The sequence below is a fragment of the Mastigoproctus giganteus genome, chromosome 4 (assembly GCF_048544385.1).
Source record: "Mastigoproctus giganteus isolate SK-2022 chromosome 4, ASM4854438v1, whole genome shotgun sequence".
NCBI lineage: Eukaryota > Metazoa > Arthropoda > Arachnida > Uropygi > Thelyphonidae > Mastigoproctus > Mastigoproctus giganteus.
Window position 1 is genome coordinate 89,998,436 of NC_143578.1, and position 23,749 is coordinate 90,022,184.

Sequence of the window (23,749 nt, forward strand, 5' to 3'; positions counted from 1 at the left end):
ACACATCTATTATACAATTGTCTTTCCTCAATTTGAATTTATGTCTCCTCAGGTGAGTAATCTGAGCAAGAGGAAGAATCCCATCAGTATTGAACTTCTCAAACCATTCAAGGCCTTGGAGAGGGCGCTGACTCTATTTAAAAGTTACAGCTGACAGTTACAGGCTCCGCAAAAACGATAAGTGTTTGCCTTTTATTTACATGATTGTTGTTTTATATTGTACTTAATACGTAGTCATATAGTTATAGTTACGCTGGTTATTTTTTATTTTAATTTAGATAAAGAGTTTTTGTGGATTTTACTTACGATAGGTAAAACCGTTATTTTTGTTCGATTTTTGTAGCCATTGTTTTTGTATATAGGGAATTCAAAGTTTTTGTAGGAAATTCAAATTTTTTAATTGAGGTAGCTCTAACGCATACTTATATAGTAATACGCTTCACTGTTTCTATTTCATAGTTTCTATTCAAATACTACTGATATTTAATTTATTGATTTTATTAATTTAAACTACCATGCCCCGAACTAGAGCAGCAAAGCAACGGGCACAAAGTGGCAGGAGTGTTGTGACTCGGGGGAGAACTGAGGGGGGCGATTCTCCAACACGTCACAGCCTAAAAAAATGTGCAACTTGTGAAATGTTTGCCGAACTCTCTGGAACGGAACATGATATTGCCATGGGGGATGTCTTTGTGTGTGCGCGATGTAAGGAGTGTAAGGAAATCAGGCGACAACTCAGCGTTGTTATGGGCCTATATGAGAGTTTGAAGGACAGGGTGGATGCCCTCGAAGGAAATAAATTGAGGGGCCCATCAAGCTCTCAGCTGCCCACATCAACGCCAGAGCTTGCACTTGGTCATCACGCAACACAGCGGCAACCCCCAAGGCAGAATGCGCTGGTCCCACAGGAACTATTAGTTGTTGGTGACTCTATTGTCAGGGAAACGGGGAACATGCTATGTAAAAAGGATAGGTGGAACAGGACCAGGGTATGTCTGCCAGGGGCAAAGGTTGATGACGTTGTAGAGCAGATATCATCTTTCAAGGGCACAAAAGGTGATATAGTTGTACACGTTGGCACTAATGATATTAAGAGTAGGAGACCGGCAGAATTACTCAACAAGTACAGGTCACTGTTGAAAAAAAGCTGAGAATTAGGGTTGAATTTGAAAGTGTCTGCAATTCTGCCCAGACACGATAGGAGGGAGTATATGATGAGAGCCTTGTCGATCAATTCGGCCCTGGAAAGATTGTGCAAGGCTCAAGGGGTAGAATTTTTTTCAGCCTGGACTGTACTTGTTAACAGGAGAGATTGCTTCTACAGGGATGGGATACACTTAAATAGAAAGGGTGCAAGAATATTTGCTGATGCTATCGAGGCAGTGTTAGGTGGGTCGGAAAACTGCTAGCTTGGGGGGATACAAAGACTAATAGTTTAACAGTAACCGCAGGCAGAGGTGAAGGTGATTCTTGCACAACTTCTATTAGAATAAGAAGCGACCTGGAGCGAGGGGTGTTGGGGGTTTCAGGGACGGATGGCAGTCATCCTGGAATAGTTGGGTATATGGGATGTGTTAGGGTAACAAGGAATAGGCATAGGAGCATGTATGCTTGCATGTATACCAATGCTAGAAGTATAGTAAATAAATTTGATGAATTTGAAGTGTTGGTCAAGACATCAAAGGCGGATATTGTTGGGATAGCAGAGACGTGGTGTCACAAAGATATAAGGAATGCAGAACTGGAATTTGGGGAGTACAATGTGTACAGAAAGGATAGACAGGACAGAAAGGGAGGAGGTGTTATGCTGTTAATTAAGAAAAACATAAAATCAAAAGAAGTGCATCCAGTTGATATAGATGGACAGTGCACTGTTGAGTCAGTTTGGTGTGACATAAGCACTGCAAAAGCAAAGATAAGAGTAGGAGTGTGTTATAGGCCTAATGACTCGAATGAGTACAATGAACAATTGTACAGAGAAATAGAGTGGGCCAGTAAATCAGAATGTCTTATAATGGGGGATTTTAACTTCCCAGATATTGACTGGAACTTGTGGTTTGGTCACTCACACACTAGTCAGACTTTTGTGGATTTATTGGATGATTGTTTTCTGCAGCAGCATGTTCGAGAGGCAACCAGAGAAAGTAATACTCTTGATCTGGTTATCAGCAGTGATCATTCGTGTATTAAGAATTTGCAGATAAAGGAACCACTAGGTGGCAGTGATCAGTGTGCTGAAGTGGGATTTACTCAAAGAGGTAACTACCGTCAGGGGTAAAGGAAAGGGTTTTTGCTTCCGTAAAGGGGAGTACAGTGGTCTCAGACAGTTTTTAAATTCTGAACAGTGGGATCGACTGACGATGTTACAAACAGTAAATTCTAAGTGGGAAGCATTCAAGGAATTAATCGTGGAAGCTACTAGACTTTTCATACCGATGAAGAAATATTGTTCAAGGTTTAGGCCTAAATGGTTATCAAATGAACTAATGAGACTCGTGACAGAGAAGAAAAATGCATGGGATGCATATAAATTATCAGGCGACGCAGAAGCCTGTAGCAGATATAAGCTAGTCTGTAATCAGGTCACAAAGGAGGTTCGGCAGGCAAAGGCGGATTACGAGAAATCTTTGGCAAAAGATGCTAAGAAAAACAGCAAGGATTTCTTTACTTATATAAACTCTAAAAGGAAGGGGCTGAATATGATTGGTCCACTTGACATCGATGGTTCGACTGTTGATGATCCTGCTCAGATAGCAAACAAACTGAATGAGTATTTTGCATCTACATTCACACGTGAGGAATCATTACAGTTTGAAAATGGAAGAAGGTTATCAAATTGTAGCAGTGTGCTTAATGATTTTGTAATAACTGAGAGCAAAGTGGAGGAGAAATTGTTGAAGTTAAACATAAGAAAGGCACCTGGGGCGGATGGGATCTATCCAGTTATATTAAAGGAGGCGGCAAAGCAACTAAGCAAACCCTTAGCCATAATTATGAGAGCATCCTTGGATTCAGGGGAGGTTCCCACGGACTGGAGATGTGCAAATGTATCCCCAATTCACAAAGGAGGTTTGAAGGGTGACACGAATAATTACAGACCAGTTAGTTTAACTTCTGTTCCGGGTAAAATAATGGAGTCACTGGTTAAAGATGCATTGCAGGATCATCTAGACAAGACTGCAGCAATAATTCAGACACAGCATGGGTTTGTTAAGGGAAAGTCTTGTCTGACAAATTTGATTGGTTATTATGATGTGGTCACAAAGGAACTGGATGCAAAAAATAATTTTGATATCATATACTTGGACTTCAGGAAAGCTTTTGACACTGTTGCGCATGGAAGACTACTGTACAAATTGGAGCAGAATGGTATTAAGGGTAAGTTGCTACAATGGATAAAAGGATGGTTAAGTGGGAGAAGACAGAGGGTGGTAATCAATGGGTGCTGCTCTTCGTGGACTAATGTTATTAGTGGAGTCCCACAGGGTTCGGTGTTGGGTCCACTGTTGTTTTGTATATTTATCAATGATATTGATGAAGGTATATCAGGCTTAATGTCGAAGTTTGCAGATGACACGAAGGTTGGCAGGGTTGTTAATGACAGTAATGGCAGTGTGCTACTGCAACAGGATCTAGATAATTTGGGCAGATGGGCTAAGAAGTGGCAACTGAAGTTTAACCTTGACAAATGCAAAGTACTGCATATGGGTAGAAGTAACCCCAGAGAAACGTACCAACTGTGTGGTACTACACTTAAGGTGGTAGAAAATGAAAAAGACCTGGGAGTAATTGTGCAGTCAGATATGAAGTTTTCTGAGCAATGTAGACAGGCTTCTAGGGCAGGTCATGGGGTTTTGTCAATGATATATAGGAATTTTGCTAGCAGGGAAAAGGAGGTGATTGTCCCTCTGTATAAGGCAATGGTCAGGCCACGCCTTGAGTACTGCGTACAGGTCTGGAGGCCTCATTTTAGGAAGGATGTAGATTTGCTTGAGCGTGTACAGAGAAGAGCAACACGATTGGTGAGGGGAATGAAGGGATCCTCTTACCAAGAGAGGCTTAAGTTCTGCAAATTGCAGAGTCTGGAGACTAGGCACCTGCGCGGTGATCTGATTGAGGTCTATAAGGCCTTGAATGGGTTGAGCACGCTGAATTCTGATGGGATCCTCCCACTTGTTCAGAATACGAACCTACGGGGACATAAGTTCAAATTAAGAAAGGATAGATGTAGAATAGATGTGCGGAAATTTGCCTTTAGCCAGCGGGTGGTTAATTGCTGGAACAAACTTCCATCTGTCGTTGTGGAAGTTGATAGGTTAAATAAATTTAAGGAGGAACTGGACAGGCAATTGGAGGGTATGGTGTGATTTTTTTTTTTTTTTTTTTGGCTGATGCTGCATAAGCTCCTACACTTGCTTTCTTGCATCAAGTGCCACTACTACTACTACTACTACTATACACCTCAATTAGATCACCTCACAGGCACCTAGCCTCCAGATGCTGCAATATGCAAAATTTAAGCCTTTCTTGGTTAACGGCAACCCTTTGTTGCACTCGACAATCCTAAAATGAAGCTTCCAGCCTGTATACAGTACTCAAGGTGTGGTCTGACCACTGCCTTATACAAGGGGACAATCGCTTCCTTATTCCTTCTAGCAAAATTCCTGTGTATCATTGACAAGACACCATGAGCTACTCTTGCAGCCTGTCTGTACTGCTCAGAAAACTTAATATCTAACTGCACAATTACCCCCAGGTCCTTTTCATTCTCCACTACCCTGAGTGTAGTACCACCCAGTTGGTACGTTACTTTGGGGTTACTGCTACCCACATGCAGTACTTTACATTTGGCAATGTTAAACTTCAGTTGCCACCTCTCAGCCCATAGGCTCAACTTTTACAGATCCTGTTGCAGTAGTGTACTATCATTATTGTCATTGGTGAAGGTAAAGAAAGTCAACACGAGAACCACAGGAAACTTCTGGAAAACTTACTGGGCAAACTTAGCATTAGCAGAGGCATATGATGCAAGAAAGCAAGCTTATGCAGCATCAGCCAAAAAAAAAAAAAAAAACCTTCCACTTCACCCCTCCGTTCATTCGAAATACCTGTCCAGCTGAGCCTTAAATTTATTTAGGCTATCAACTTCCACAACAAGGGATGGAAGTCTTTTCCACCTTTTTTCCCGCTACCACAGTTTCTCCCTGCATTCTCAGTAAACAGATGGTGCATGTTATCTGTAGTGGCAGTAGAAGTCGATAACGATGTATTGATTAGTTTTTTTCTCATTATTAAAAGTAGATTATTGGAGTTTGAGTGTAATGAACTTCGCGGCTGAAATTTACTTACAGGTACACCCACCAGACTGCCTCAGTCTTTGGGTGTTTATCCCCTCTTCCCGCTGTTTTAAAATAGAAAAACAACTTCTACAGATGGTGCATGTTATCGGTAGTGGCAGCAGAAGTCATTTTCCTATTGGGTTAAAACAGCGGGAAGGGAGGGGATAAACATCCTAAGACTGAGGCAATCTGCAGAGTGTACCAGTAAGTAAATTTCAGCCCACTCGTGAACTCCAATAATCTGCTTTTAATAATGAGAAAAAACTAATCAATATATCGCTATCGACTTCTACTACCACTACCAATAATATGCACCATCTATTCACCGAGAATGCAGGTAGAAACTGGGGAAGTGGGAAATGAGTTTTCTCGGTAAAGTTTCTGAAGTTTCCTGTATTGTATCGTTTGCAAACTTAGACACTAACCCTGATATACCTTCATCAATATCATTGATAAATACAGAAAACAACAATGGGTCCAAAACAGAACCTTAGGGGACTCCACTAACATTAGTCCACAAAGAGCAGTGTCCATTGATTACCACTCTGTCTTCTCCCACTCAACCATCCTTTTATCCATTGCAGCAACTTGTCCTTAATGCCATACTGCTCCAGTTTGTATTATTTAGGTTCTTTCATCACCCTGAATGGGAAAATTACTGCCACTGATTACCTTGATCTGTGTGACCATGTTCATCCCATGCTACAAACATGGTTTCCCACATATGATGGCATGTTTCAAGATGATAAATGCTCCAACAAACAGAGCCAGATGTGTCCAATCTTTACTTGAGGAGCATAAAACAGAGACTAAGAATCTCCCTTGGCCTACACAATCACCAGATTTAAACATTATCACTGTGGGCAAGGAGAGTGAGAAGCAGATTTCCTCTACCTTCATCACTCAAGGAGCTTGAAACGTTCCTCCACAAAGAATGGTCCAATATTCCTCTTTATTTGAATCTATTCCATGTATAATACAACCTGTTATAAATGCAGGTTGGCCAACACCACATTAGTGCCTACCTGTAACTCTTCACAGCTGTTTCCATTATTTTTGTCCAGCCTCTGTAAATATCTTCACAAGCAACCAGGGGAGTTCCTAGGATTTTTTTTTTTTTTTTTGATTTGGTAGTTGTTGGCGCATCGGCTTCTGTGGCCATATTGCACCTCCCAAGGTTTTTGCAGTACTTTGATCCAAGCCCGAGGCGGGAATCGAACCCGCGACCTTTGGGTTGCCGGGTAGGTACTTTACCCACTCGGCTAGCCCGGTCGGCTGAGTTCCTAGGAAATATGACACCAAGGTGCCAATCACAATTTGGCATCCCCCTTTAAAATTTTCTTCATATGTGTATGTAAGTTTCAAGTTTTCAGGTGCCCCAAAGTGTAGTGCACCCCAGATACCCTCAGGGTGATCACCTCTGCAAGCAACACCATGCTCACAAGTCATTCAAAAAACACACACACACACATGAAAGCATGCATGATTATCTGTCTAAAGCTAACAACACTGCATTAAAACCATGTTTAATCTACAATTTTTTTCCATAATTTTTTAAATAAAAAAAAAATTCCAGCAGTAACAAAACATCAATATATTCATCTTTAGTAAAGATGAATATATTGACGATTATTTTTTTTAATAATGTGTTGTGTGACACCATTTCACGTTTGTGAAGTGTTCATTTGTGCATAAAACAGTATTAATAATTATTTTTTTATTTTTGTATTTAAATAATTTACATAAAGGGGAATGCATATATATTGCATTACCCTTGGCTCTTCGCCCCCCCCCCCCCGGCCATATGGTAGTTCTCTTCTGGCCCTTGGGAGTCTACACTAGCTCCTATACCATTTTCAGTTCCACACGTGAACCCAAGTCCGTTACTGCTTACAACTGAACCCTTTAATATTGCAATTCAATTGAAAATACTGCGAATATTTAAAAAAACAACAAAAAAAAAATTGTTCAGATAATGAATAACCATCATTCTGCATTGGGGAAGTACACAACGCCCGCAAGATGAGTGCATATTAACTGCTGATCTGTGTAGTTCACTTTTTAACATACGCTCAACATATGCCTCGGGACATTCTCAGCTGTTTTTATCAGCAGCAGTCAATAGTCGGTATTACCACCGGTATTATTTTTGAATATACAGTTTCAAATAGAATATTCACCTATTTTAAAATCTGTTATATCTTTGAAACTCACTCACCGTATGTCCTGGAACATTTTCAGCTGCTTCTATTACACAGCTTAAACTCTGAGTATCGTCGAGTATTACCTTAGAAGACTTTCGGTTTTCAAACACTGCCATGATGGGGCGTTTTAATAACGAAAGCGCCACCACTAACAGAAAGCTAAATAATAGTATCTACATCACTTAGTAGGAAGTATAGTATCTACTGTGCTGCCGCCAAAGTTCTATCACAAGTTTATTGATGTTGATTTTGGTTTTACGCAAGGTACAGCAGCCAGTGTGCCTTTCAAGTTATTAATATAAACGTTTCAAATTTATATTAATAACATGGACATGCTAATCAGAGGTGAGAAAATATACTTATCTTCTTTAGGAAGCTGGAGAATTCATTTAGGTGTGCTTCATTTCCCAAGATATAAGTTATTACCATTAGAGATTGCTATAAATTTCTGAGTTAAAAGTGTCTCGAACCTTTATGCTGATAATAGGGGCAACAAATATATTTTTTTTATTTATTGTAAAAGTGTAAAATAATGAGTATACCATGGAGAGCCTTCGCACCAGAGAATGTAACTTTTATGGACTCTTTTTCACACCACGCCGGGTTACTCAGTTTGGCGAGGACAGCAAGTTGTTTCCTTCGAAAACTCGAATATTTCGTCTAAAAAAAGAGGAAACCTATCACTGAACCCTGAAGTTAATGCACATGGATATATGAGAGAATTCTCTGATATATAACAAGTATATGTACAGTGGTACTCAAAACAATTGCATCATTCACAAAATTCACCGAATTTCTGTTAAATTTAGCAATTTATCATATATGTTTTGTAATTTTTAATAGTTTGTAATTTATCACGTATGTTTTGTAAGAGATTCGCTCGATATTGATGGTTTGACTGTTGATTATCCTGCCCAGGTTGCTGACACACTGAATGAGAATTTTGCATTTACATTCACACATGAGGCATTCTTTAGGGAATGGGATGCCAGAAGTTTATCAAACTCTTAAAGGGAGCTGTATTATATTGTAATAAGTAAGAGGAAAGTGGAAGAGATATTGTTGAAATTAAACCTAAGAAAGGAAACTGATTGGATGAGATCTACCCAGTTATTATAAGAGACGCTGCAAAAGAAGTAAGCAAACCCTTTGCCATAATTATGAGAGCATTCCTGGATTCAGGGAGGTCCTCACCGAGTGGAGATGTGCGAATGGATCTCCAATTCACAAAGAGAGATCAAAGAGTGACACAAATAATTACAGACCTCTTAGTTGAACTTCACTTCCAGGAAATAATAGAATAACTAGTAAAAGAAGTAATGTAGGATCATCTAGACAAGGCCGCAATTACAGCATGGATTTGTTAAAGAGAAATCTTATTTGATTGGTTACTACAATGTGTTCACAAAGGAACTGGATTCAAAAAATAATTTTTATATCATATAGTTGGATTTATTTCAGGGAAGTTTTAATACTGTTGCACATAAAACACTGCTGTACAATTGGAGCAGGGTGGCATAAAGGCAAGTTGCTGCTATGGATAAAGGGATGGTTGAGTGGGAGAAGAGAAAGAATGGTAATCAATGTATATTGCTCTTTGTAGACTGTTATTAGTGGAGTACCCCAGGTTCGGCGTTGGGCCCTTTGTGGTCTTCTATATTTATAAATGATATTGATGAAAGTAAAACAGGAGTAATGTCGAATTTTGAAGATGATACAAATGTTAACAGGGTGGTTAATGATAGTATTGAAAGTATGCTACTGCAACAGGATCTAAAAAAGTTAGGCAGATGGACTGAGATATGGCAGTTGAAGTTTAACATTGATAAATGCAAAGTACTGCATATGGGTAGCAGTCGCCACGGGGTAACATACCAACTGTGAAGTACAACACTCAGGGTAGTAGAAAATGAAAAAGACCTGGGAGTAATTGTGCAATCAGATATGAAGTTCTCTGAGCAGTGCAACTCATGGGGTTTTGTCAATGATACACAGGAATTTTTCTAGAAGCGATAAGGAGGTGATAATCCATTGTATAAGGCAATGTTTAGACTGCATCTTGAGTATTCCATACAGGTCTGGACGCCTCATTATAGGAAGGATGTGGAGCTACTGGAACGAATAGAGAGAACGACAGCGAAATTGATAAAGGGGAACAAAGGGGTGCTATTACCAAGAAAGGACATTTCCACAAATTGTAGCGTCCGGAGACTAGACACCTGCGAGAATATCTGACTGAGGTGTTTAACGCTTTGAATGGATTGAGCAAGCTCAATTGCTGATGGAATTCTTTCTCTTGCTCAGACCACACACATGAGGGGGCAAAAATTCAAATTGGGGAAGAACGGTTTTCAAAAGTGTTAGATGTGCGAAGTTTACCTTTAGCCAGCTGGTGCTTGATCGCTGAACAAACTTCCATCTATTGTTTCGAAGTCAATATCTTAAATAAATTTGAGGAAGAACTAGTCAAATTCTTGAAGGGAATGAATAAGTTAAATGGGAGGTGTCATTTTTTTTTTTTCTTTTTCTTTTCTTTTTTTTTTTTTTTGTTGATGATGTATAAGCTTGCTTTCTTGCATCATTTGTTCCTTTTAATGGTAATACTAAATCTAATAGCATTATTCTATTGCATCATCCATCTCTAGTAAACTATCGTAGATGATGTCATGAGTCATACTTGATTGCATCACCCTAGCGGCAGTATAATAGAATACTAGGCTCATAGCGTAAGCGACAGCGCTTACGCCATGAGCCTAGTATTCTGTGTTATTGTAGTGGCTAAATTTTCACAATTAACACAACATGGGAAATGTGTTGTTGCTGCTTTGAATGCAGAGGGATATTCTATGCATGAAATCGCTAAAAGGATTCACTGTAATCAGTCAACAGTGACACGTTAATTACGAATTTTATCAGAAAATAGAAGTCTACAGAAAGAAAGGAAGTGGACTTCCACAAATATCTTTTGCAACGCAGGACAGATTGCTGGTCCGTCTATGTGTTTGAACCAAAATATCCTCATCGATAGATCTAACAATAATATTGCAGGAGGATACTAGAGTAAAGGCAAGTACTGGTACAGTACGTGATCGCCTTTTTTCATCAAGATATCAAAAACAACTCTTTTGATGGAAGAAAAAAAGCTACTTTTGACGTTAAAAAAAAAAAAAAGCTACTTTTGACGCAAAATATGAAAACCCAGATTCCAACGTGGGCAGGAGAACATTCTCTCTGATGAATCAAAATCCAACTTGCATTGGTCGGACGGCCAGCAGATTTAAATAAAGAAGAGGAGAAATTTTGATTGTATCATCTCTACAAGTGAAACATTCTGCATCACAAACGACTTTGGACTGCATTTCACATAGAGGTGTTGGGCCCCTTGAATTTTTGAAGTATACAGTGAATGCTAAGGTGTACAAAGATATTCTTCGGATAAAATTACTTCCCACAATTGGAAATCACTATGGGGATGTTGCCAACTGCATTGTTCAGGACGACTCTTCTCCACATCACAGAGCCAAAACCATAAGTATTACTTCATAAAATTAGCAAAAGTTTTAAATGTACGGAATGTCACACTCTTGCTTAAATAAATATAATTTATTTTGCTGTCTTTACTGTCCACAGGTAAAAAATTGTTGAAGACTAAATCAATTCGCACGGTAACATGGCTGGGAACAATTCAGATTTCAGTCCAATTGAAAATTGTTGGAACAAAATGGGTGTTTCAGTAAAGCAAAATAAACCAACAACATTTAGAGATCTGCGGGAGACTTTAATCCGTGTTTGGTGCCATGAAATTTTAAAGGAATACAATCAGAACCTTATCCATTAGATGCCACGACAATGTGCAGCAGTCGACAAAGCAAGGGGTGGGCAACGAAATATTAGTGTGCATTTTTGTTGTGTGTTTGGTTATATAGCTGCCTGTCATCTTGGGCAAAGTAATGAAAAATTCACTTCTTTCATAGAATTTTTGTTATTTTATGAACAATAAGTAATATGCTGTTATTTTGGAGAAAAATACCTTGATCATTTTATATTTACCCATAAGACTTCTGCAATTAATAGCAACCAGGAGATAAGATTTCACTTTGTCTGCTGCTTTGTGTCGACTTCAAGATCAGTTTCACAAGTACATCTTTTCAAGGAGAAAAATTATACTTCATTCCTTAGGCAGTCATTAAACATACATAACTGTTCATATTTTAAAAATTCGTGCTGAGCCATAAATAAAAATATGACTGGGCACCAATTTGAAACACCGATTTATGGCTAAATCTTCTATTAGGTTCATGCCAGGGCCCCTATTTATTCTAATTCTCCTTATTGCATCTTCCAATTGTTCCAAACGAAACTCTTATTCTGCTCCATTCCCTGTGTAGCTCTCATTAACTTGACTTGGCACATCATGGCCTTAGTCGACAATGCGCCATAAAAACCAAACCAAACCTCTCATTAAGTACTTTCATTTCGAGATAAGGATCAGGCTCAACCACTGACTTGGCAGCCCCAGCACCAAATCATGGTTCAACTCAATATTCCATTATGATACTGATACTGTCGTTCCAATGTTAGATGCACTACACAATGTTAGAAATAGCATCACCAGCTGGATTCCCCAATTTATTCGTACACAACTTATACATTAAGCCCCACGGGTCATTATTGTCTGCTGATTTGACAATCTCTTTCCATGACCGATACGTAAACATGTAGACATATACAGTAGTAATAATAATAAGATTCTTTATTAACATAAATTGTATACAATAGTGATTCCTTACACAGAAAGCCAGAAGAATCTTAAAATACGTCGTTTATACAAGTGATTTTTTTATTAAAAAAATTTTTTTTTAATAAAAAAAAAGGACTAGAAGTTGAGCTTAACATGAAATGACATCGGCTAACTAAGACCGGCACCTACATAATCGTCCTTTATTAATTATTATTATTATTTTTTTTTTGTTGCTCTCATATTATTTCTCTCTGATTGGGGGATTTCACTCCGCGACGGGTACTGCTACCAAGTACACAGGGTGATTGTTATGTCTGGTGTTACTGTTGATGCAGGAACTTTCTAACTATCCTAGGTGTTCAGAATTGCGACTTTCTGGAGCTCCTTGTAGGTGTTCTCTGGGAGACGTATTGCAACTAGGTTGCTATGTAGGGTCTTTGGCACCATACTGGGGGTTGTCACGATGATCGGGATGGTTGTTACTTCTTGCATATGCCACAACTCCTTGACCTCATGTCTCGGGTTCGTGTACTTTCTAATTTTTTCCTCATGGCCTTTTCCATCTTGTTCACAAGGGTTATGTCCGGTCTGTTGTGCGGGATGGTCTAATCCGTTATTATGGTGCGGTCCCAGTACAGCTTATGGGTTGGGGTCTCTAGTACTGCCTGGGGTTTGTACTTGTAATATGGTACACTTTCTTTGGTTAACTGGTATTTCCTCGCTAGCTTCTGATGTATTATCCTGGCTAGTCGTGTCTACGCGCGTACTCAGTCTGGGTGATAACCTTGAGCTCCCCTGTGATGTGTTTGATTGTTTCTGAGGTCAGGTGGCATCGTCGACATGTGTCATCTGACATTCCGGGCTCCTTTGCCATGTATTTTCTATCGTTTCTGGTGTTGATTACCTGGTCTTGGACGGCCAGCATGACTCCTTCAGTCTCTGGGAAGCGAGTCCCGCTTGTGAGCCATGCATTGGAAGCAATGTTATCGATGTGATCATGATGGAGGTCATTGTAGTGTCTGCCATGGAGTGTCTTCTTTGCCCATTTTTCTAGCTTCGTTTCTTGTGCCGTCTGGGCGGGAAGGGGTTCCTTGCTTAGGTTGAGTGGAGTATACCACTTATCTATCTTCCCTTAAAGTGTGCGCTGAACGAGAAACATGCTGGAACATCACTCCATAGAGGTTATCCTTTGATGAATCCTGAAGCAAGTGTGGGTTCCCTGCAAGGCCCGTACCGCCAGGATCTTAAGGCCGGAGGCAGATATGCCAAGGGTCTGGAGATAAGAGGCGGAGGCAGGGCTCCAAACTCCTCTATGTGATATGGTAGCAGTTGATACAACCGGGTTGAACCCTGTTAAATCTCTGATTTGATCTTTGAGATTGTTACTGGTATCATAGTATCTTGCTTTAAATCTGAGAGATACATCTAGGTCGTGGCCACGTCCTACAATCTGCAGATCAATGATATGAGCGCTCTGTGTATTAAAGCACACAATGTCGGGTGTCTTCATTCCTTGATCGGTTTGATAATGCGGTTCCGTTAACACGATCCACGCCTTTTGGGACAGTCGGTTTCCTAATATGTTGACTGTGGAATCGTGTCTCTTAACCCCCATTCCTTGGGTCCGGTGATACCTTAGTGTCACGTGCGCTAATGTTTCAGTTGCCTGGAAACCTGCCCTACAGGCAGTACTTTATTCATCCCTCTGGAAGACTTAGCCAGGGTCGGAAGAGCATTGATTCTGGTTTTGATTATATCAATGTACTCATGCCCTGTTAGGAGACGGGTGTCGTCCCTCACCCATCGGTGTTGGGACTTCACCTTATGAAAGGTCTTTAGAGAATTGCCATCACAGGAACCGTGAAGAAGGTCCTGCCATTTATGTTTGACTTCAGGTAATGTGTCCATATTAGGTGCTGGTCCTTGATCAAGTTACTGCAAGACCGCAACCCTTTCTTGACAAGACTAGACTCGGCTACTTTTCGTATAGTATGGGAAGAATATGTTTCAATTCCCAGTAGCCGGTTTTGTTTGGATATTGGAATTAGCCATCTCATGGAGTGAAGCAAAGTCCTCCATCCACTACATCAGCATGAAAGTAAGCCGTCGGCACACCTTTGGGCAGGCCCATCCATGTCCGGATGGCCGTCCTAACTTGAATGTCAAGCTTGTTCAATAGCCCAGCCGTAGTGCGCCCCGGCATTAGTTTGTGGTAGAGCCTTGGTAACACAAAGACTCTAAGAATGAATAGCTGCTGCTGTGGCTTCAGGGAGGGCGCTTTTCCTGAGTTTAGGTAAGACAGCACTCAAGTTGCTTCCCACACTGGTCCTACCTCCGGGTGAGAAGTCCACCCCCAAATACCTCCACATAGTCTCCACTGAAACAGATGGAAGTTTAGTTCTTTGGTTAACTGGTATGTAACGTCCTGGACATAGATCTTCTTTTCTCGATCGGGCGGGACGAGGGACAAGGTTTTAAAGAGTTTAATCGCCAGGTCTCGCTTCTTAAAGATGGCGAAGGCGTGGTCTAGAATTCTCTGTAGGCCACCTTTGGTGGACCCTATCAAAATCAAGTCATCGGCGAAGGCCATTGCATTAATTCTCTGCTCCTGCAGGGTAAAGCTAATACGGGAAGGGAGCTCTTTTAAAAGCAAATCCACTACCATATTAAAGAATAGGGGGCATAGGGGGTCCCCTTGTTGCACACCTCTAGTGGGCCTTATGAGGTGTTCCTGCCCTGCGACGCTTAGGCTAGTGGCTCAATTCTTGCAGGGAGATAATATAATTCATGAAAGATATTGGAAAGCCTTTCCTTTGCAATGCCTCTATCACCACTCTATATGATACTTGTTCAAATGCCTTTTGTATATCTATTGATGCCAATTACAATGGTCGTAAGTTCTGTCTGGCCTTGTGCAAGATGGCAGAGAGAAGATAAACACTCTCGGCACAGCAGTCGGCGAGTATCAAGGCTCGTTGACGGTGGTCAAAACGAATCAACTTCAAAACCCTCTTGTTCAGGATCTTGTGGTAAAGTCTCACCACCAAAGACGCCTCAGTTATAGAGCAGTAATTACCGAGCGAGGTGGGGTCACCCTTCTTATGAAGATCGTATACGCCTTAAGAAGAGTTTCAGGTACTGTATCGAATAATTAAAATATGTGCAACAACTCAATTAGAATCTGTATAGGAATACTCTTAAGCTGTTTAGGACTTATCCCGTCGGAACCAAGGCTAGCTGACAGAGCAGGATAGGCCTCCCGGAGCTCTGAGGAACTGATGGGCATGTAAATTTGAGCCTTTAGCTGCTCGTCCTCAGTGCAAGTGGGTGGGAGCTCCCTTCTTTCCGACGATTCGTCTGGAGAACTGAAAACCCCCGTACAGAATTACTTGAATTCATCGAAATTTGCAGCTGAGGGAGTTCCAGCCGCATCGTCCAGGATGGTATGAGCACATCGTTTCCTGTTCTTGCCGTATAATCTCTGGATTTTGACGTATTCTAGCTTCCTTAGTCGCCTTCGGGACGGTTTAGAGTTTCCTTCGTTGTTGGTCAATGATCTTCTTTGAGGTTTCAATGTGTCAGAGGACATAAAGTTTATTCGAAATATGTCCAATGGTTCAGCCTTCAGGCTTTTCAATATTTAGCGGTTATAACCAGTGTCTGGTTGGTCAGTTAGAGAGCTTACCATAACCTCCCCGAGAAAAGGTTTCTGCTCTTCAGGTCCTCTTTCCCATACTTCCGATCGCCAATATGGCTGCCGTTACGAGTAGACACGTTTTTACGAGCGCCTGATTTTTGTGTTAAAATATGAGTTTTAAGTGTTTATTCGCCAAGAAAAGTGTTCCCGTCAAAAGACATTCATTTTAGGATTCCCTAGGTGAGACAATTTTGCAAACTTTTGGGACTTGAGCAAATTACCAGCGTTTTTATTTGTGTCCTTTGTTTGCCAGACTACAATGGTCATCATGTGCCTTAGAAAGGCGCCGATTATAACGCGGAGGCCATGCTGGTAGTGTGCACTTGACTGGGGAGGCTGCCCAACAGTGTTTTTATCGAGCTGAAAGAGAGCTCCAACAATTTCTGCTTTTAACTGTCTTAAACAGCCAAGAAATATGTTTTTAGTGAACTCCCCCCCTCCACCATAAACTTTTCATGGTGAGGAACAAACTCTTCTCCAGTGAATTCAATTGTATTTTTGACATCATCTTCAGCACCTTACCCCCCAAAAACGTTATAGGGAACTAATTCCACTGCTCTAGGTGTATTCTACATTTATTTGTTTCTCCCCCTCCCACCTGTGGCCAGTGGGGCAGCCCAAAACTTCGCTCACGGACTGTTCAGCCGCTGTTCCACCTACGGACCTGCTACAGGCGGCAATCTGCACCTTTTCACCAGTCCTTTCACGGGAACCCACAAAATTCCGTTAAACCGAATCGGCTCGATAATCCGGATTTTACTCGATATGGAGGGAAAACCTGATAATAACCAGGACACCATGCAGCAAAACCCAAACGATGATCCCATTATCATCAGACACCAGGATAAAGCGGTGGATCCCCGCTCTCGGGTCCCCCCCCCTAGACAAGCAAGAGAAAAAATAGGAAGGCAATAGTGCCAAATTCACAGCAGGAGAAATGCTCACGCACTGAGCTTAAGGAGCCAAAAGAAACACACAACAACCAGCGAATTCAAAAAGACGCCATCGAGGAGAAACAACCGGAACCGCCTCTGGATCCCACCCTGCCAGAGGGCACTGTACATGAGAAATCGATGTTCCTCAAAGCTGCCCTGGAAACCCTGTTCAAGGAGCAAACCAAAAGGGTGACCACAGGGCTTAGAGTCCAAATCGTCAACTTGTGGAATAAGCTGGACAAACTCCTGATAGAAACTTTCCTAGAGAGTGAAAGAGCAACAGCAAAGCTCTATGCTTATATTGATTGTGGAGCGAACAAAATGCCACAGCGCATCCCCATATATGCCCAAGCGCTGAGGACCACAACAACAATAGAGCAACAGCCGACTCTCTCTGCCCCCAGCAGGAAGAAGGGCCCCTACTACAACGACCAGCCGATACTACAACGCCCACATCTTGTCATCTTAAAGCCAGCCACACCAGAAACTCACCACACAAGCGAAGAGGTGAAAATCTCGATAATTACCAACCTTGGTGAAGATTTTAAAACTACCAGAATAAAATGGATAAGGAAGACTCACAACGTCGGTGTCATTGTTGAAACTGAGACACAGGAGGAGGCATCCCCAAGAGGAAGGGACCGAGCCTTGTAGTTTATGACACTGGAAGTGACCTCTCCCCAACCTAACTACAGGACTAAATCTAAATAAAAAATCTGCAGCAAGACATTCAGGATACTGTCAACCCGTCAGAGCTAATCACACCTAAATACCAGTCAAAGCCCATAAGCGGTAATGCTACAAACTGGATGATTTAGTTAGCCCCAAGAGCCTGGAAGATAATCAGCCAACAGACACGGATTTGCATCAGTTGGGGCAGCTACCGCTTAAGAGAGCACGTGGGTGTGCCCAAATGCTTCCGATGTTGCCGATTCGGTCACACCACACATACGTGTGTGCAACCACAAACCTCCCCAACTTGTGGCACTGTGCAAGCATATGCCACAACTACAACTCCTGCCCTAATAAAACCGCACGACCAGTGTGCGCAAACTGCAAAGCCTTAAAACTACCAGCAGATCACTCCATTAGAGACAGAAACTGCCCCATATACATAAAAGCCAAAAGTACTCAACAATCAAGAACCGATTATGGGAACTCTTCATAACAGCAATAATGCAAACACAATGAAACTTGGTCAACATAACGCACAACGGGCTAAAGCTGTTGAGTGCAACTAAAGAAGAAGGCTGATGAAGACAATCTTGATATCCTCTTCCTCCAGGAGCCCTACACGCACAAGAAAGAGGTGAAGGGCTATCCTCTCATGTATAAAATAGTTCAGCATGACGGAGATACCCTCTGGGCTGCCTTGATAGTCCGCAATCCTGACCTCACGGTAACAAAGATAACACATCTTTGCAATGAATGGGCACCCTATGCTCAAATCATCTCCCCATTAGAAGAATTCTATGCAATATCATTATACTGTCGACCTGGCGAAGACATTCTCTCTGCAATACATTAACTGCGAAACGTCCTCCATGAGTTCCCCAACGCTAAGCTAATAGTCTGTGCAGATGTTAACTGCAGGTAAACACCCTCGCCCTCTTCACCTATTATTCCCACTTCCTTGGGGGGAGGGGACATTTTTTGTTCCTTCTCCTCCACCCCCAAACTTCTACTCTGGTGGGGCATGGGCATGCCCCACTGAAAACTGGGGCTATCTACTCTATTGGCCCCATATTTCTGTCTTTTCCCCCCAATCTTCGGTCTCCCTCCCCTCTCTACCTTCATCATAGCGAAAGCCCCACACGTCAAAAACTAAATATGATAAAATTACCTTACGCCCAAAACTCGGCCTAGCAAACCAAAGCGACATTACCCCAGCGCAGATTTTTTATTTACTTATATATTTATTTTTATTATTATTTTTTTTTATTTATTTATTTTTATTATTTTTTTTTTATTTTATTTATTTATTTATTTTTTTTTTTAAGGTCCTAGCCGCCGAAATCCCAGGAAATTAAGCGGCAGGACCTGCCAGAGTGAATCTACAGCTACTGGGTTCCTGGTCTGCCTCCACGGGGCGTAAGTGGGACAACGTTGGGCCTCAATAGGGGTCCAACGGCTAAATGACCAGATGAACAACGGTACAGAACACAACACATGAACAATTCCCACACACTTTTAAATCTCTGGCATTTCCCAGTGAACTGGTTCACCACAATGAAAGCAACGCGGAGATGGGGGAAACCCCTGGTGCCGTAAGACAACAACACACACTTACACTTACACTTACAACTGCAGGTCGCCTGCTTGGCACAGTTCAACCCCTGACCGCCATGTTACTGTTAACGGCCAGCGCCTCGAAGATTTCCTCACCAACAATAGCCTGGCAATACTAGACCAGCCGAATAATCTGGCCACCTTCTCAAGCACATTATGGGAAGTAACAATAGATGTAAGCTTTGCTACCCGCTCCATCGCTGGACATATATCTTCATAGGTCAGAGAGGATTGGACAACCTCTGACCACAGAGTTATTACATTCTAGGTGGGTCGTGCTCTTAACAAATAACCCACACCTAGAATAACTGTCAACAGATTCGCCGTTGACAAGGCCAACTGGGAACAATTTCAAGAAGCACTGACTTTCAGACAGCAATACCGCGAGGTCAGGAGTGAATACACCGCCTTGATCAGAACTCGGAAGAAACGATCCTGGGAAATGCTAGTTTCAACTGCCGGGAACGAGTACCCCTGGGGGGACAAATCCACAGGGGGTACCCGCAGGGCTCTGTCCTAGGACCCCTGTTATGGAATATGATTTTAGATGAATTCCTGGCCCTTGATATTGGCGAAGTTGGCGCCCAGGCCTTTGCCGATGATTTGATAATAACAGTTGCTGCTGACTCACGAGCGCAGATCGAAGAAAAAGCCAACCACGCGATACGAATTTTGCAAAACTGGGCTACAATCCATTGCCTGCGGATTTCTCCAAGTAAGACCTGCTCGGTACTCCTGAAGGGCAGACTCGACCTTGCCAGACCACTGCAAGTGAAAATCCAAGGCACCACAATTAAACTTGCTACAGAAACCAAATATCTCGGAATCATCATTGACAAAAATCTGTCTTTTCAGCCCCATCTAAAGTACATTAAACAAAAGGTACGGAAATATTCTGCATTGGTCGCAAGAGTGACCAGGAGGGACGGGGGCTAAGCAAGCGGACCTGTCCCTCTACTACAAATCTACCTTCATCCCGGTCATCACATATGCTTCACCAGTTTGGTACAAAAAGGTAACCACAGTGGTAAATAGAAGAACCTTGGACAGCATCCAGCGGTCAATAATTCTGACAATCACACGAGCTGTCTCCACAGTCAGCACGCACGCACTCCAGGTTCTGGCCGGAGTCCTCCCGCTGGACTTGGAAATCATCAGATGCACCCTGACATATAATATGGCAAAAGAAATACCGTGCACTATCCTGAACTTCACATTGGATCTCGCCAACAACAGGAAGCGTGAAAAAACCAGACTGCTCGACCACCTCCGACAGGAATGGCAGGATCGGTGGACAGAATCCACTAAAGGGGAAATCACCAAGAAGTTCCTCCCTAGCGTAAACAGAGTCTTTCCAATGGAAAGACTTTGTTTGGTTTCAACCAGGGCTCCACGCCACCTTTCTGCTCACAGGGCACGGGCCATTTAATGCAAAACTATCTAGCTTCCGAATCACTGAGGATCCCCGTTGCCTCTGTGGCCACGAGGAAACATGGCAACATCTCATATATGACTGCGACCAGTATGAGGACCTGCGATGCAGGCTCACCACTGCTATCACCTACTTCCCGCAGAACATGGAACAGCATCTTCTCGACTCGGAACAAGCATACAAAGCCCTTACCATTTTTTCACAGAAACTCTTTGCTAGAAGGCGAGCAGTTATAGCAAACCACCATGCACAGCACCCAGAAGCTGATGATGAATCCCAAAACCAGGACTAGAGAAAACCGGAATACACAAGAAAACTGTACCAAATAACCCACAACCACGAACATGACCATCATTTAGCCTTGTCCACAAGGGAACCGACAACCCGGAAGACTACGTCTGAACCAGAGACAACCTGACACAGGACTTGATTCATGTATGACCCTGCGACTGGGATCTGACTCCTACATTGAAAAAGAACACCAAAGAAGATCTGGTTCAGATCGCTTGGACCCCCACGTGCTCACAACTGTCAATGCCTGATGGCGATCTGTACCGGGCTCCCTTGCCTGGTACCTTTACTCCCTTTCCCCTGGTGGGGAGGAGGAGACAGTCTTATCTCCTCTCCATCCCTGACAACCCTGATTCTTCTCCTGGTGGGGCTTGGGCCTGCCTCACCGAAAATCCTGGGGTCGCCTTCTCTATCGTCCCCATACTTCTGTCTTTTCCCCCAGGCTTCAGTCTCCCCCCCCTACTCTGCCTAATACGCCAGCGTATAACCCCACACAAACTGCAAAAACTTAACTTCGTCCAAATTAAACCGCATACACCTCAATTGGCTTTTCTAATTCCAGCGCTCACCCCTACCGAGTTTTTTTTTTTTTTTTTTTTTTTTTATAGGCCCTAGTCACTGAAATCTCAGGAAACTAGGTGGCAGGGCCTTCCAGAGTAAAACTTCATTCTGTGTACCTGATCTGCCTCCACGAGGCCAAGTGTGGACAACGTTGGGCCTCAGTAGGGGTCCAGCAGCTAAACGGCCAGATGAAAAACGATACACAACACTACACATATACAAAATCCACACACGTTTTTAAATCTCTGGCCTTCCCAGTGAACTGGTACACCTACAATGAAAGCCACGCGGAGATGGGGGAAACCCCTGGTGCCGTTAGACAACAATAGACTTTACACTTTACACTTACCCCTGAAGGGAGTGTCTGCGCGGGTAGCACAGTGGTATCGTCACCGTCCTCCCCACACCGGGTGGAAAAGGCCTGGGTTCGAATCCCGTCGATGACGCGAAGAACTTTAATGGGCTTTTTTCACTCCGTGGCTGAGTTAGTTGGCGTAGATAGCAAGGTTTTCTCCCCAGTAACTGGGGTTTTTTCATCCAGCAAAACAGGCAAATCAACCATAGAACATACGCAATTTACAGACACAAATACGGATTAATGTATTTAATTACGGGCAACCCTAAAAAAAATAATAATAAATAAAATACCCCTGGGGGGGTTGTATATAAAGTTGCAACGAAGAAGCTACCCAAAGGAGAGGTAGTTCCCTCGAATAAAACACCTGCTGGCTTCTATACAAAATCATGGCACCAATCAATAGACAATATCCTCAATACCACCTTCTGGAAAATCCACACAGCTCACTCCCTGGGGAAAAAAAAAAAAACTATTATATTTAGGCCACCCGAATAATTAAATTCATCTGAGGTGCTGTGTCTTATGTCTGTTAATTGCGAGTGTTCTATGGTCGATTTGTCTGCTTGCTGGACGAAAAACCCCAGTTTCTGGGGGGGGGGGGAACCTTCCTATCTACACCTGAGATGACTAATTCAGCTACGGAGTGAAAAAATACCCATTAAAGTTCCTCGCGTCATCGACGGGATTCGAACCCAGGCCTTTTCCACCCGGTGTGGGGAGGACGGTGACGTTGCCAGTGTGCAACCCGCGCAGACCACTCCCTGGAGCAGCACCGCCTCTGCAAAGAAAACGCAAACTACAACAACCCAGTACAAAGCGAAGACCCATTCACACTAGCAGACCTCTACTTGGCGACCGCCAATATATGAAACAAGAAGATGCCTGGTGAAGACTATCTGGATCCAGAGATCGTGAAAAAGGCCGTAGAATATATTCCAACAACTGTCCTAAATTTGTTTAACCACTGTCTCTCTGCTACTTCCCTGGTCTGCCCCCACGGGCGAAAGTGGGGCAACGTCGGGCCTCGGCTGAGGTCTGGTGGCTAAATGGTCAGAAAGACAACGGTACACAACACCACACACACCTCAAGATCCATACACTTTTAAATCTCTGTCCTTTACAGTGAACTGTATCACCACACAATGTAAACTACGTGGAGATGGGAGAAATCCTTGGTGCCATCTGACCCTAAATACACTTTACACTTTACTTTCTCCTGATGAGGCATGGGCCTGCCTCACTGATTTCTGGGGTTGCCTACATTATCATCTCCATATTTCTACCTTAACCCCCCCCCCACCCTTCAGTCTCCCACTCACTCTATCTTTATGCCAGCGAATGCTCCACACACAAAAACTTAATTATGTCCAAATTACCGTTCGCCCATATTTTCTGCCTTTATTATGCAAACGGTATCCCCCTCGAGTAACGATCATCAAAACCGACGTTTTTTTTTTTTTTAGATGTTAGCCACTGAAATCTCAGGAAATTAGGTGGCAGGACCTGCCAGAGTGAAACTAAAACTACTGGGTTCCTGACATTCTCCACGGGGAAAAGGTGGGGCAACATTGGGCCTCAGCAGGGGTCCAGTGGCTAAACGACCAGATGAACGACGGTACATGACACTACACATATATAATATCCATACACTTTTAAATCTTTGGCATTTCCAGCGAACTGGTACACCACCAATGAAAACTGCGCAGCGATGGGGGAAACCCCTGGTCCTGTCTGACACTAAATACATCTTACACCTTACTTACACCTCTCCAGGGCAGACGAAGATAGTAATGGCTTATCTCCACTCAGCCAAGGACACATCCAATTGTGGCCCACATTCTCAAGGCATAGACGGGCACCCAGCAAGATTTCCTGGTGATGGCCTTTCCCGTGTAAAAGAGG

At 42.6% G+C, this 23,749-nt stretch overlaps 1 protein-coding gene across 1 annotated transcript in view; it reads right to left on the reverse strand.

The window, feature by feature from the left end:
- The window catches only part of LOC150086896 (PX domain-containing protein kinase-like protein), a 257,528-nt gene extending 249,869 nt beyond the window's left edge, over positions 1-7,659 (reverse strand). The window contains exon 1 of the mRNA XM_090372315.1: positions 7,558-7,659. Coding sequence (XP_090228441.1) covers positions 7,558-7,659 — 102 coding nt within the window. The remainder of the gene's footprint in view (positions 1-7,557) is intronic.
- Positions 7,660-23,749: the final 16,090 nt, after the last annotated feature.